Source organism: Chroicocephalus ridibundus, chromosome 3, assembly GCF_963924245.1.
Source record: "Chroicocephalus ridibundus chromosome 3, bChrRid1.1, whole genome shotgun sequence".
Taxonomy (NCBI): domain Eukaryota; kingdom Metazoa; phylum Chordata; class Aves; order Charadriiformes; family Laridae; genus Chroicocephalus; species Chroicocephalus ridibundus.
The window spans coordinates 25,552,180-25,564,632 of record NC_086286.1 but is presented as its reverse complement, the minus strand read 5'-3'; the positions used below and the strand labels follow the sequence as shown (position 1 = coordinate 25,564,632).

Sequence of the window (12,453 nt, the reverse complement as noted above, 5' to 3'; positions counted from 1 at the left end):
TGTTGTTGTCTAAGCACATTTAAACTTCAGCTGAAATAACTGCCAAGTGATTCATGCCTATGTAGGTGAATATAACGATTGTATCTGGAGCCCCAGTGCGCCATTTTCATTTCACTTTAAATAAAAAACAAAATGTATCTATGTCAGTCAGTGCCCTTCTGCTGTACTCAGAGGTATCAAACAGGCTACAATTATGATTGTGAAGTGATTGTGTCACATTGGAGGAAGGTTTATTGCTTTTGAGTCTGCTAGGCAGTAACACATTCTGTTTCATATTACTCTTTATATCATTGTTTGGCTGTGACTAGAATAATCAAATGCCATCAAATGCTGTCAAATTCAATTTACAGTATTTTTCACTGAAGCAGGCTTTCTGCATTATATTTCCTGTTTTCCCTTTCTATGGCTGCCATGGAATAGCGGCGGTAATCACCAGCTTTATTTACAAAACCAACAGACTGAAGACATGTCTTAGGCTATAACATACACTTTATTTCTCTTTATACAGGGGAGGGACTTGGTGTTTTTTGATCAGACAATTAAAAAAAAAGCAAACAAAAGGATATTTCAAGAGAGTGAGAATTTTTAGAGACTACTAATGTGTTTAAGCAAAAGTGAATTTATATTAATTATCACTGCTGATTCCAAAAGGTAATTTGATTTCCTGTCTTCTCAGTCAAAGCGCCAATATAATAAAATGTACCCATACTCTTTGTGGGAGGCTAGGTTCAGCCTAGCTCGTGTTTGCCACACATACTTAGAGTGGGAAAACCAGGAACTTCACAATTTAAATTCTTCTCCAATACATGGCTTGCATTTTATATTCTCTGACTTTCTGAAACTCTTAGAGAAAGTCCCTTCAGCGAGCTTTTAAAAAAGGATCAATGGGCTCAGCAGACGTCAGTGCTCTGCTACTTTGGTACTTACCTAAACACAGCTATCTATATAGAAAAATCGTCATGCAGAGCTTATGAATTTCCTCATAGTGAGTGAGGATATGTCAGTCAACCATCTAGACAGGGCAGCTGAATACACACACCGAGGAACATAAATAGATGCACTGTAGTCACACTCCAGATTACTTATTTACAAAGGGGAACATTAGTTATCTTGGAAAATTGATCTGTTTTAGGAACCTAGATACCTTTTTTGCTTTTAAAAATCTCAGAAATGGTGACTTACTCCTGTTTCCATTCCAAAATTCTCAATTGTCTATCAGAGGGGATTGAAGAATGTACCTAGTGGTCTGGGTAAACAGTGAGAATATTCATCTTACAATTTTTGTGTGTCTCTCTGAATTTTTAAAAATATATTTTCACCTGCTTTTTGTCGTTTGTAGATCAGGAAGATGATTCTTGTCTCGGCTCTTATTCTCAACATCCATAGATTAGCATCTTACCTTAGTATTTGACTGGCAATATATATTTTACCATATACTTGTACACTTCTTTTCACCTCCTAGTATAACACGGAATAAAAAAATTAACAGTTCAAATAAGACTAAGAATCTGAGGTGATAAAAGCATTTACCTGTAAATAAAGTAGTTAGTAACGATGCCATTTGGTTTCTTAGGCGGTGCCCATTTCACTTCTATGAGCACAGATCCTATTGCTTTAACGATAGGCGGACTTAATTCTCTAGGAGGTGCTTCAGCAGTTCTTGAAAATGTTTGACCACCTGCTCCACATGCACCTACAAAACCAGAAGTTTGCTCAGTGACGAGAACTTCTTACTCAACAAAAAATACAGTAGAAGCAAATGAATGTCAAGTGAAGAAGCTCCTGATGAAATGGTGCCTCATTTCATTATTAAATACTCATTTAAATTGCCGCAACTTCATTGATGAATTTACTCCTGATTTTCACTAGTGCAGGTGAGGAGAGAATTGTTTCCAAATGGTCATTTTAAAAAGACTTATTTCAATAGGATATTGAAAATTTCCATTAAAGTGAAGGAATTTTGCAATATTTGGGCTCTTCTCTACTGTCTTTATGTTTACCACTTCTTGGTGAACAGTTACAGAACTGATTTTGTTCTGTATGCACATTTTCAAAAATTTTTAAGCTATTTGTGAAGAGCTTTTAACAAAATGGCACGTATTACTTAAAATACGTTTTTTAAATCTCCATTTAAAATATTCATGATATAACATGGAGAAATATTTAATTCATTCAGTGCTAGGCTTTCTTTTTACTAGTTAAACATTTGACTCCAATGTAGGAATAAGGTTTTATCTGCTTTGCTGAGTTGAATCTATCTGGAAAATCTCCATTCCCTTCCAGTCACAGAGGCGAGTCTTTTAAAATTGTCTTACCGTTCTGGCATGCTTGTATTCTTATCTCATACAGGGTGTAGGGATCTAGGCCATCAACAAGAGCAAAATGTGCACCTCCGACCGGCTTCACCAGTAGAGTAGGACTGCTCGCATTTAGTAAAATGTTGTATTCCAAAGGCACGTTGACAAGGAATATCCCTGTTGTGAAACACAGAAGAACCAGTGATTATCTGAAATACTAACAACAGTGCAGGACAACTTCAAAGAGGCATTCATCATATGCAATTTTAAATGTAAGCCCCCTCTGGAGGTTTTTGCCTACTGCCTTTTTTGGAAACTACACCCATTTAAATGTAAACTGGAACAGATCCATTTGCAGATCACAACTGGAAGACAGACATTACAGTCCTTAGTTAAAAATCAAAATTCAATTCAGTCAATGCCTATATTGCAATTGCTACTTCTGGGAAGAGTGACCTTATGACTGGGAACCAGGCAGCTTTTATTTCTTTATTTTGGAGGGGCAACAGCTGCTAAGCACTGTTGTTGAATATAGAGTCATTTGATCAAAAAAGTGAATTGCCACCATTCAGCAAATTATCCCTTTTTAGCCCAGCAGCAGTAGCTGAGTGTAGGTTCTTAGCCTGCTTTACCAGTAAATCACAATACACTAGTTTGAACCAAGAAACATATTATTTAATATCATTTTCTTCAACTAAAACTATCAGGTTTTAGTTTTTGTTGAAGAAAAAACCCTCAATTTTTACTATTTTAATTCAAACATTTTCCGCATCTATTCCTCTTCCTATGCTGTCAATTCCTAATTTTCCAGTTCTCTTGATAAGCTGAAAAAATCAGTTTCTCCATGAGAACAGGCTAAGCCATATGCCATTCCCTCCGAAGGATCAGCAGAGGTTCCTGGGTCTTCTCTTGTTTCCTCCCACATGACCTCTCGGGGGTTTTTATTTGGTTTGGTTTGGTTCTGAATTAGGAAATGGGCACTAGGCTTTTTATTTTTTGTCTACTATAGACTGTTCCACATAGACAGCAGCAATTTCATGAACCAAGAGAATAACCAAAGAGTGTCTCTTCAGTGTGTTTCCTTCATTCTGCAATCACATAAGGCACAGTCTTAAGAAAGAACAAAGTACAAAGTAGACAAGGTACCTTTCTGAAATGAGTCAAGATGTATTGGAATAGTAAGAACACATTTCTCTTTCCACACAACATGTACTTCAGATGTTACAGAGATGTCTTTGTGATTGCACCAAGAACCAGATGCCAACGAGCAGTTTTGAGACTTGTCCAGATCTTGACAATCTTTCCATTCGTAGCTTTGGAAAACAACTCCGTTCTTTCTCCTAATTGTAGGTTTGGTCTTTTTCTGATAAAGTATCTACATTGGTACTATCACCCCGAAGCTACAAAGAGCATTTTTTTCCCCTGTTGTGCATCTTTTAGATGGATTTTTTTAGCTAAGTATATATGCGAGTATACATATTAACAAAAACAAACAAACAAACAAACAAAAAGAGCTTACAAGAAATCAGAGAGATTTCAAGTTTCTTTGTGGTACTATAAACAACTGATATACTTTGGAAGATCGCAAAAATCTTTGAATATCAAGTTTTTACTATTCTCAGAAGAAAAAGAGGACATAAAAATACCAAAGAAATAAGATGCCGCTGCCTAATTAGATGCTAGACAAAGGAAATGCCATTACACTAAAAAGCTGAAGAAATAGCCCTGAAGTGGAGGCATGACTTCAATCTTATTCAACTGCTCAGCTTACAGGAAGAAAAAAGATGCTGATGGAAGAGGTGAAGGGAGAAGAAAATGCAAAAATCCCACTGTAAAATTTTCCTTTTTCAGTATATAAGTTTCAAGGAAAACACCAAGATCTATTCATTAAGAATGGAATAACAGAAATACAACTTTTGAAGTCATGCTGGATGTTACAGAATAAACCTCTGGGAGGTGATGTCGAAGTAGATGGCTTCTGCAACAAAGAAAATTATTTTTTGTTTGTGATATATGGAAGAAGAAATGCTCTGGAAGACTGCACTTGAGTGTGCATTGTATAATTTTACCAGTAATTAAAAAATATTATTACAGCTAAACTACTTTTTTTTTTTTTTAAATTTTTCTTTTTCTTTCTTTTTCTTTCTTTTTTTCCCCTAACAACTGGAGTGTCTGTAAAGGACACAACACAAGATCCAAAAGTAAGAGCCTGAAATGGTAGACAGCACGTCACATAGAAACCCTTTTTTAATCTCGCAGTTAAGGTCCTCTTCTTCTCCAGTCCTGACAACAGACCAGATATTTCAGCCAGAAAAACCCACTATCTTATGAAAGTGACACATAATTCACTTTTGTCCATCTGATCAGTGCATTTATTCTAGGCAAAATTCACCTGAAACCTTTGAAATTGGAACTACTCAGAATGCTTGATTTCCCAAGGAAGATTAAATACAAACAAGGACAGTTGACTCCAGCCATCAATATGCAGCAAAGGACACGTATTTCAAAATAATTAACCTATCCATGTCCAACATTCAGTCTGTATCTCAGCAGAAATGCTAAAAAAAACCCCAAACAACCAAAACCCAAAATCTTAACGTTCTGTTAAATGATGCAATATATTAGGAATGATACCAATAATAAATATGCTCAGGAGAAAAAAATATTCTCAGGGAGTGAACATGAAATTGAAAATAAAACTAAGTAAGCATCCCGAAGAATTGCAATATGCAATGGAAATCCTTCTACAATTTTATGAAATTCATCGAATGCTAAGATCAAAGGATCACTTCAGAATCTGAAAAATAAAAAATATGTAGTCATACAACACAGAAACTTGTAAAAACCCCCTTTCTTCCAGAATAGCCTTCAGCATCTGCAGACAGTCTGAAACTACTACCTTGTGTGCTCTGATGACTGAAGGAAATGAAATGGGCATATTTGTTAAAGTCAGCTGGGAAACCACACAACTTGGTTAGTTCCAGAGTTCATAAATTTATGTCAGAATAAAAGGAACCGTAAAAGCACAAGTGAACCAATTTACCTTAAGTGCAAATGGCAGTTTTGTTATTTGGTGTCAAAGTTACCATGAGCACAATGACAACCTGCCATAACACATTTTCATGTTCACTAAAGAACAAGGATTTAGTTGGTTAATATTCCCAGCAATACTCTTTTTCATAATTTACAACAACTAGATGCTGATAGGTTATTTAACATTTATGAAGTTAAGATGTAATCAGAAAAACCCTGATTATCTTTACAAATAAAAAAGTTAAAATATTCCACTCTTTTTCTCTGCGACTTCATTTCACAGCAGGTGCACATTTTGCAATGGGACAAGTCAATCAAACTAAACCTTGTTTTTTTTGTGGGCATATTTGGCTAACATTTAATGGACAATTCTGTGCAAAACTCTGCATATTAGGTGCGACAGCTCTGTGTACTTCAAAACTAGGGTAGTTCAAAAACAGAATTTGCAGCACAAGATGCTTAGAATTGTGAGAAAAAAGCTGACTGGTCACCAAAAGCAGACTGATCACAAAAAAATCTGTTTGAAGTCAATTGCTGAAAAATTGTTTAATATGATGTGAAACTCAATCACAATTAAAGTAAAATAGTTGAACTGTTTCACTTATAGTAAACAAATACTAAAATAAGAATGTCATATCTTTTATTTAAAAACAAGTAAGAGTAGAGTTATATTTTAATATTTAACTTCACAAAATAAAATTATTTATTTCACTTCCTGAGATTACGTATTTACACGAAGCTTCAAATATCCAGATATCCCATTCAAGTATTCCCAACAAGACTCCAAATATAGTAACAGCTGGAGACACTGACTGCTTTCAAGATGCAGAACTCTGGACATTGAGCTTGAAAAGCTTGTCCTACAGTGATGTGCATTAAACAATAATTTACATGAGAAAACAAAAATAAGGAAATATAACATTGGCTTAGCAAAAGTCATAGAATCATAGAATTGTTGAGGTTGGAAGGGACCTTTAAGATCATCGAGTCCAACCTTTAGCCTACCCTGACAAGAGCCACTTCTAAACCATGTCCCTCAGTGCCCCATCTACCCTTTTTTTAAACACCTCCAGGGATGGTGAATCCACCACCTCCCTGGGCAGCCTATTCCAATGTTTAATAACCCTTTCAGTGAAAAAATGTCTCCTAATATCTAATCTAAACCTCCCCTGACGTAACTTGAACCCGTTTCCCCTCGTCCTATCACTTGTCACCAGGGAGAAGAGGTCAGCCCCCATCTCTCTACAACCTCCTTTCAGGTAGTTGTAGAGGGTGATAAGGTCTCCCCTCAGCCTCCTCTTCTCCAGGCTAAACAACCCCAGCTCCCTCAGTCGTTCCTCATAAGGTTTGTCCTCCAGGCCCCTCACCAGCTTTGTAGCCCTTCTCTGGACACGCTCCAACACCTCAATGTCCCTCCTGTAGCGAGGGGCCCAAAACTGAACGCAGTACTCGAGGTGGGGCCTCACCAGTGCCGAGTACAGGGGGATGATCACTTCCCTAGTCCGGCTCACCACACTATTCCTGATACAGGCTAGGATGCTGTTGGCCTTCTTGGCCACCTGGGCACACTGCTGGCTCATATTCAGCCGGCTGTCAACCAACACTCCCAAGTCCTTTTCTGTCGAGCTGCTTTCAAGCCATTCTGCCCCAATCCTGTAGCACTGCATGGGGTTGTTGTGACCCAAGTGCAGGACCCGGCACTTGGCCTTGTTGAACCTCATACCATTGGTCACAGCCCATCGGTCCAGCCTGTCCAGATCCCTCTGCAGAGCTAACCTACCCTCAAGCAGATCAACATGCCCGCCCAGTTTAGTGTCATCTGCGAACTTACTGAGGGTGCATTCAATCCCTTCATCCAGATCATTGATAAAGATATTAAAGAGAACCGGCCCCAGCACCGAACCCTGGGGGACACCACTTGTGACTGGACACCAACTGGATTTAACTCCATTTACCACCACTCTCTGGGCACGGCCATCCAGCCAGTTTTTTACCCAGCGAAGAGTACACCTGTCCAGGCCATGAGCAGCCAGTTTCTCCAGGAGAATGCTGTGGGAAACAGTGTCAAAAGCTTTGCAAAAATCCAAGTAGATAACATCCACAGCTTTTCCCTCATCCACTAAGTGGGTCACCTTATCATAGAAGGATATTAGGTTTGAACAATTTGTCCAAACAATTTGTTAGGCCACCAGTACAGGAGAAAACAGGTTAGCTGGGGAAGCTAAAAGATCAAGCTAAGAGACAAATAAATGTCATTCAAGTACCAAATTTAATCCCAAGAAGAATAAAGTAGGAATCCAGACATGTTACACAACTTTCATTCTAACTGATAAGCAAACCCAGAGGTGGATGAAGTAGAGTGTTACAACACGATGGAAGAAGACATTTTAATCCAGATGATTAAAAGCAGGTACCCTAGGAGCAGAGGACAGGATCCTCTTTTGAGCATGTTCAGCTTTCATGGTATCACCAGCAACTGAAGATATCTAGAAGAATCAGGCCCCAAGTGAGGACCAGCAGGGTTGTCCATGAGTCGAAATGCAGGATGGCTACCTGCCTACCTATCAATAATATTTATGGATATGCCTTGGAAGAATTATGCGGTGAGGTTTTTTTCCATTCAACTTTTCTGTTTCCATCCATGGCGCTAATAGTTGTTCCATAATAATTGTAACATATCCTTCTGTAGCATATCAGTGAAATGTACCGTACCTTTGAGGTCTGTGCACTGAGGCAATGCAACACAAGATAATGGGATACCTATTTCAGAAAATAAAGTCCTATTTTCCATAGTGAGTGAGGTGTGTCAAATATTTTTTCTGAATCCATCACTTTAACCACTATTCGGCCACCTTGCTATTTAGCTAAGTCAGGAGTTTTGAAATACTACATATCTATAAAGTCGTAAGATTTAGATACATTACAGATGTTGAAACATTATAATTAAAGCCATCCAAAAAGAAGGTCTGTAAAATGTGATGCCCATAATGAATCATGAGGGTGATTATTTGATCCAAATTTATTACAGCAGATCAGAAGATAGAATACCAAAGCATCCCTGATATCCACAGGCAGGAAGACGCTATGACCAACTACCCTCTCCTCAAAACTTCTTTAATAAAAAGCACCTCTTTTCATGGAGATTATACCAATTAAAACAAATGTCTCATCCAAGAGTGACTGCTAAGCCTGACAATCCTTATAACAAATGCTGCATTCTGGGTTTATAAGGGAAACCTATATTATCTCAATATAGGCTATTGTGAAACACGGATTCACATACAGAGAAAAACAGAACAGAAAAAGCCCTGATGGGGCTATTTATGCCAGCACAATGGCATAAATAAGGATAAAAAGTTGTAGGCTCTTTAGGCTAATCCTACCAAGCTGAGGATGTATGTGGCCCCAGACATCTGCATGCACAGGACCTGTTAATGGGATGTATGCGATCTGGAAGATCAGAACCTTCACAATAAGCCTCCACCTGCATCTCCTGTAGACTTCCTCTTGGAAAAAAAATGCAAGGAGCACAAAGGTCTCAGAATGAGCATGAAGCAAGCTCAAGAATTAATTTCCTAGCTTCTGTATTTACTTACACTCTGCACACAGGGTTTCTCTTAGTAGCATTTAGTAACATTTCTCGGCTGTTGGTACTACCTATTCTTGTAAGATCCTGTAAGTGTCCCTGAGATATTCTATAAGAAGAATAGCAACTTTTGTTTAAAAACTTTAATAATTGGCCCCACAACGAGAACACAGAGGGGAAGGGACTGAATCACCAATTATCCACTCATCAAAATGAGATAAGCGTTCAAAGCTTGTCCCAGTACCTGGGACATGTGCCTTCCTCTGACTGGGCAGAATGATTCCTACAGCCATGTGAATACATCAAGCCTGCATCCTCTACAGACCCATAATGTCCAGCCTTCCCCTCACCCCTCTGATCGTGTGGTTTCAGGAATACATGAACCTTTGTACATGCAACCTTAATTGATACATAACCAGATGTACTACACAGAGCCTGATTCTCCTTGCAGGCTTGTAACTTACTGCGAGTAACAGGAATTCGAGCAGCTGGAAAAGAAAAGGTCTAGAACAACAAGGACAAGCGTTTCTGGGAAACACCCCACTCTTTGCAAGCCTATGCTATTCCAGTATATTCTTATGTTTTAAATCTATTTATAATATTGCTGAATATTTTGTACTTTAAATTATATTTATTATCAAAACTATAATGCAGCATGAGTCACTTTCCAATAAAACCAACGGTAGATTATATGCCATTCGAATTCACCTGCCTTCTGCTGGGTTCTAAATCCTTTCAGGCAGTAGGGGGAAAAGTTTAATTTAAGATTTTAATCTTTTTCATATATTATAGCATTTCTATAATGGATTTTGTGCTTCTGAAAACTAAAAGATTGACAGCTCAGGGTATTATAGATTTATTAATCATTGCTTAAATGGGTAGGGTGAACGCTGCTAAGCACTGCCACGATACTTGCAATCCCAGCCTTGAAGGCAAAATATTTTTTCTAGGTGACTTTATTTTTAATGCCAATTGACTCCACTGTGACTGCTATGCAAGGAAAGAACACATTAAATAATTAGGAAGGGGAGACATCAAAAAATTCCCTGGGTTCATTGATAAAACACCTATCATTGTTATTGCGATATGCAAACATCTGAAGTTTCTAAAAAAAAATTGACCTCATTTTAACTGAAAAAAACCAATATGTAGAAACTGGAAAAAACCTCGCTGGAAATGACACGCTAGACAGAATGACACACTAGACAGAAAATTGTTCCTTTACAATGCTCTCATCATCTCACAATAACTACAGCATATCATTTTTATAACATCAGTGAAGTACACCAATCACTTAAGCTATGATCTGTATTAATGAAACAGAGCACAGTCTCTCATGCAAAAAGATGCTATTATTCAATTATTCCTTCTTAGCATACCTCTGTAGCAGGTCAAGACAACATGGTGATGTTCAGGAGAAGAGTAACAAGAGGAGAAATATTTCTGGGTCTTTGCGGACCCACCTTCCTGCAAGGTAACATGTCCACACAATACTATGGTGCTTTGGCGAAAAAAATGTACTCAATCAGGTCAAAGCTAGTACAGGATCTCTGTGTCACACTCTTACACCTTTATTTAAAGGAGCTCAACATTGCACACATGCAGGACAACTGGACATTTTAATTGCCAGGATAGCTATCAAGAGGTCATCAACCTAAAAGGCTGGCGGGTTTCCCTGTCAATAACTATGGTTAGTCTGAACAGAAGGAAAAACTTATTTCAGTGTAAATTTTTTTTTTCCTTAATACTTACACTCAATAATAGTTTACAAGATTAAATTAACATATGGATTTTTGATCAACTGATCCTGACAATACCCATGTTGAGTATATAGGTCAATATTATTAAAATAATATGACTCTAGGAAACAACGAGTTTAGATACTGGTTATTTAAATCACACAAACGCTAAAAGCAAATACAAAGAATAAAAACATCCGAACGATTCAGTTGCCTGCCCGAATATACTAATTTTTCCATCCTTTTATTTTGCTACAAAATACTGCATAGAAATACATTTTTACCTGGCACATCCCAAGCTAGAAATATAGAATATGCATCAATTACTGTGACATTATATGGGACACGAATTTTCTCTGGTGTTCCTACTGGTGTTTGTATAACATATTTATCACTAGTGTTGCTGCCGCCCCAAGTGCTGGCTTCCAGCTGGTAAACATATCTGCGCAAACACAAAAAGATCAGTAGACACTATGGTTAGAAGCTTTAGGCATATCAGTAATAGAACATTTCCATTTTCACCAATTTAAAGTGAATAGACTATACAAAGAGTATTACAAACACTGCATTAGTGAAGATTTTCACCTTTAAGTTTTCTTAATGCGAGAACAGTAACTCTTTACTTACCACGATAATTTTAATACTAAAATTCACATTAGCTTACATAAGAGACTCGAAAAGTGTCAAAACCAATTTCAGAACAGCCCCTATAAAAATATCAGCAGATGCTCCTTTTGAGCCGGTATGTTCAATATGCACAGAAACATTATAAACCATATGCAGAGCTGTCTGTCATATAAAGACTTTAATTTTTCTAAGTATATTCCATGAGGGAAAAAAAAACAACCAATGAGCCACCAACAACCACCCAAGGAGAAAAAAAAAAAAAAGAAGAAAAAAAAAGCGCCTCCCATTCTTTGAATCAGAATGACCTATTCCCAGAAAAGGGAAAAAAAAAAAAGTAGTCCTTTGATTAAGTCTTTCCAACGTCTGGAAGTCTCCTAAAAGTGCTCTACCAGTTTTTCAGTAATTAAATAATATTGTAAGAGATTTTTCTTTTGTTAAAAACACAGGTGCATATATTTTGAACACCTTTCACATATTACCAGAGCTCTTTAACGTGCCTTACCTACTGTTAGGCTGCAGGTTAACATCTGTGAAATTCAGGTCTGTACTGCCACCCAGGAAAATCTGTTCTCCATCACGAAATAATCGATACTGAGTAATGAGTCCATTGGGTTGCTTTGGTTCACTCCAGTAGATTTCCACTTCCGTTGAGCTGACTATAATATGATGAGGTTTTGGCCATACCCCTATTAACATCACAATGACGCTATTTCAATTTTATGACAGAAATACAAAGGGTGTTTTTTTTTCCTTTCCCACAGTTCGTGCTATTGCTTTCAGCAATGTAATGAAAGCTTAAAACATTGCCAGAGAAAATGACAGAATTTAACACACTTTCTGTATTTGTCCTATAACAAATGCAACCAACTAGACAAGGTACAGATTAATGGAGAAAAAGGCGAAAGGCTGCAGCCTTTGTATGCCCAGTTGTCTCTGCATATTTATTTGTGCTTTAAAAAGTACGCATCTGCTAATTGTAACCTCACTAACTTAAAGATGAACTTGGGGAAATCATCACAAAAAGAAAGTAGAAATGCAGTGCCAGGCAGTCAGTATAAAGAGTGTGTTAAGATATAAATATTCTAAGAGAGATGGATTCTCTTGTGTAAATTTGTACATGATATCTTGATGGATGATAGTAGAGTTTTGCACCTTGTTAAACCATCAGAAA

General features: G+C 37.5%; 1 protein-coding gene across 1 annotated transcript in view; it reads right to left on the bottom strand.

The window, feature by feature from the left end:
* Positions 1-12,453, bottom strand: part of USH2A (usherin) — a 395,028-nt gene that overhangs the window by 58,920 nt on the left and 323,655 nt on the right. The window contains exons 57-60 of the mRNA XM_063328461.1: positions 11,785-11,968; positions 10,940-11,097; positions 2,316-2,474; positions 1,531-1,693 (exon numbers count right to left, since the gene is read on the bottom strand). Of these exons, the coding sequence (XP_063184531.1) occupies positions 1,531-1,693; positions 2,316-2,474; positions 10,940-11,097; positions 11,785-11,968 (664 nt within the window). The remainder of the gene's footprint in view (positions 1-1,530; positions 1,694-2,315; positions 2,475-10,939; positions 11,098-11,784; positions 11,969-12,453) is intronic.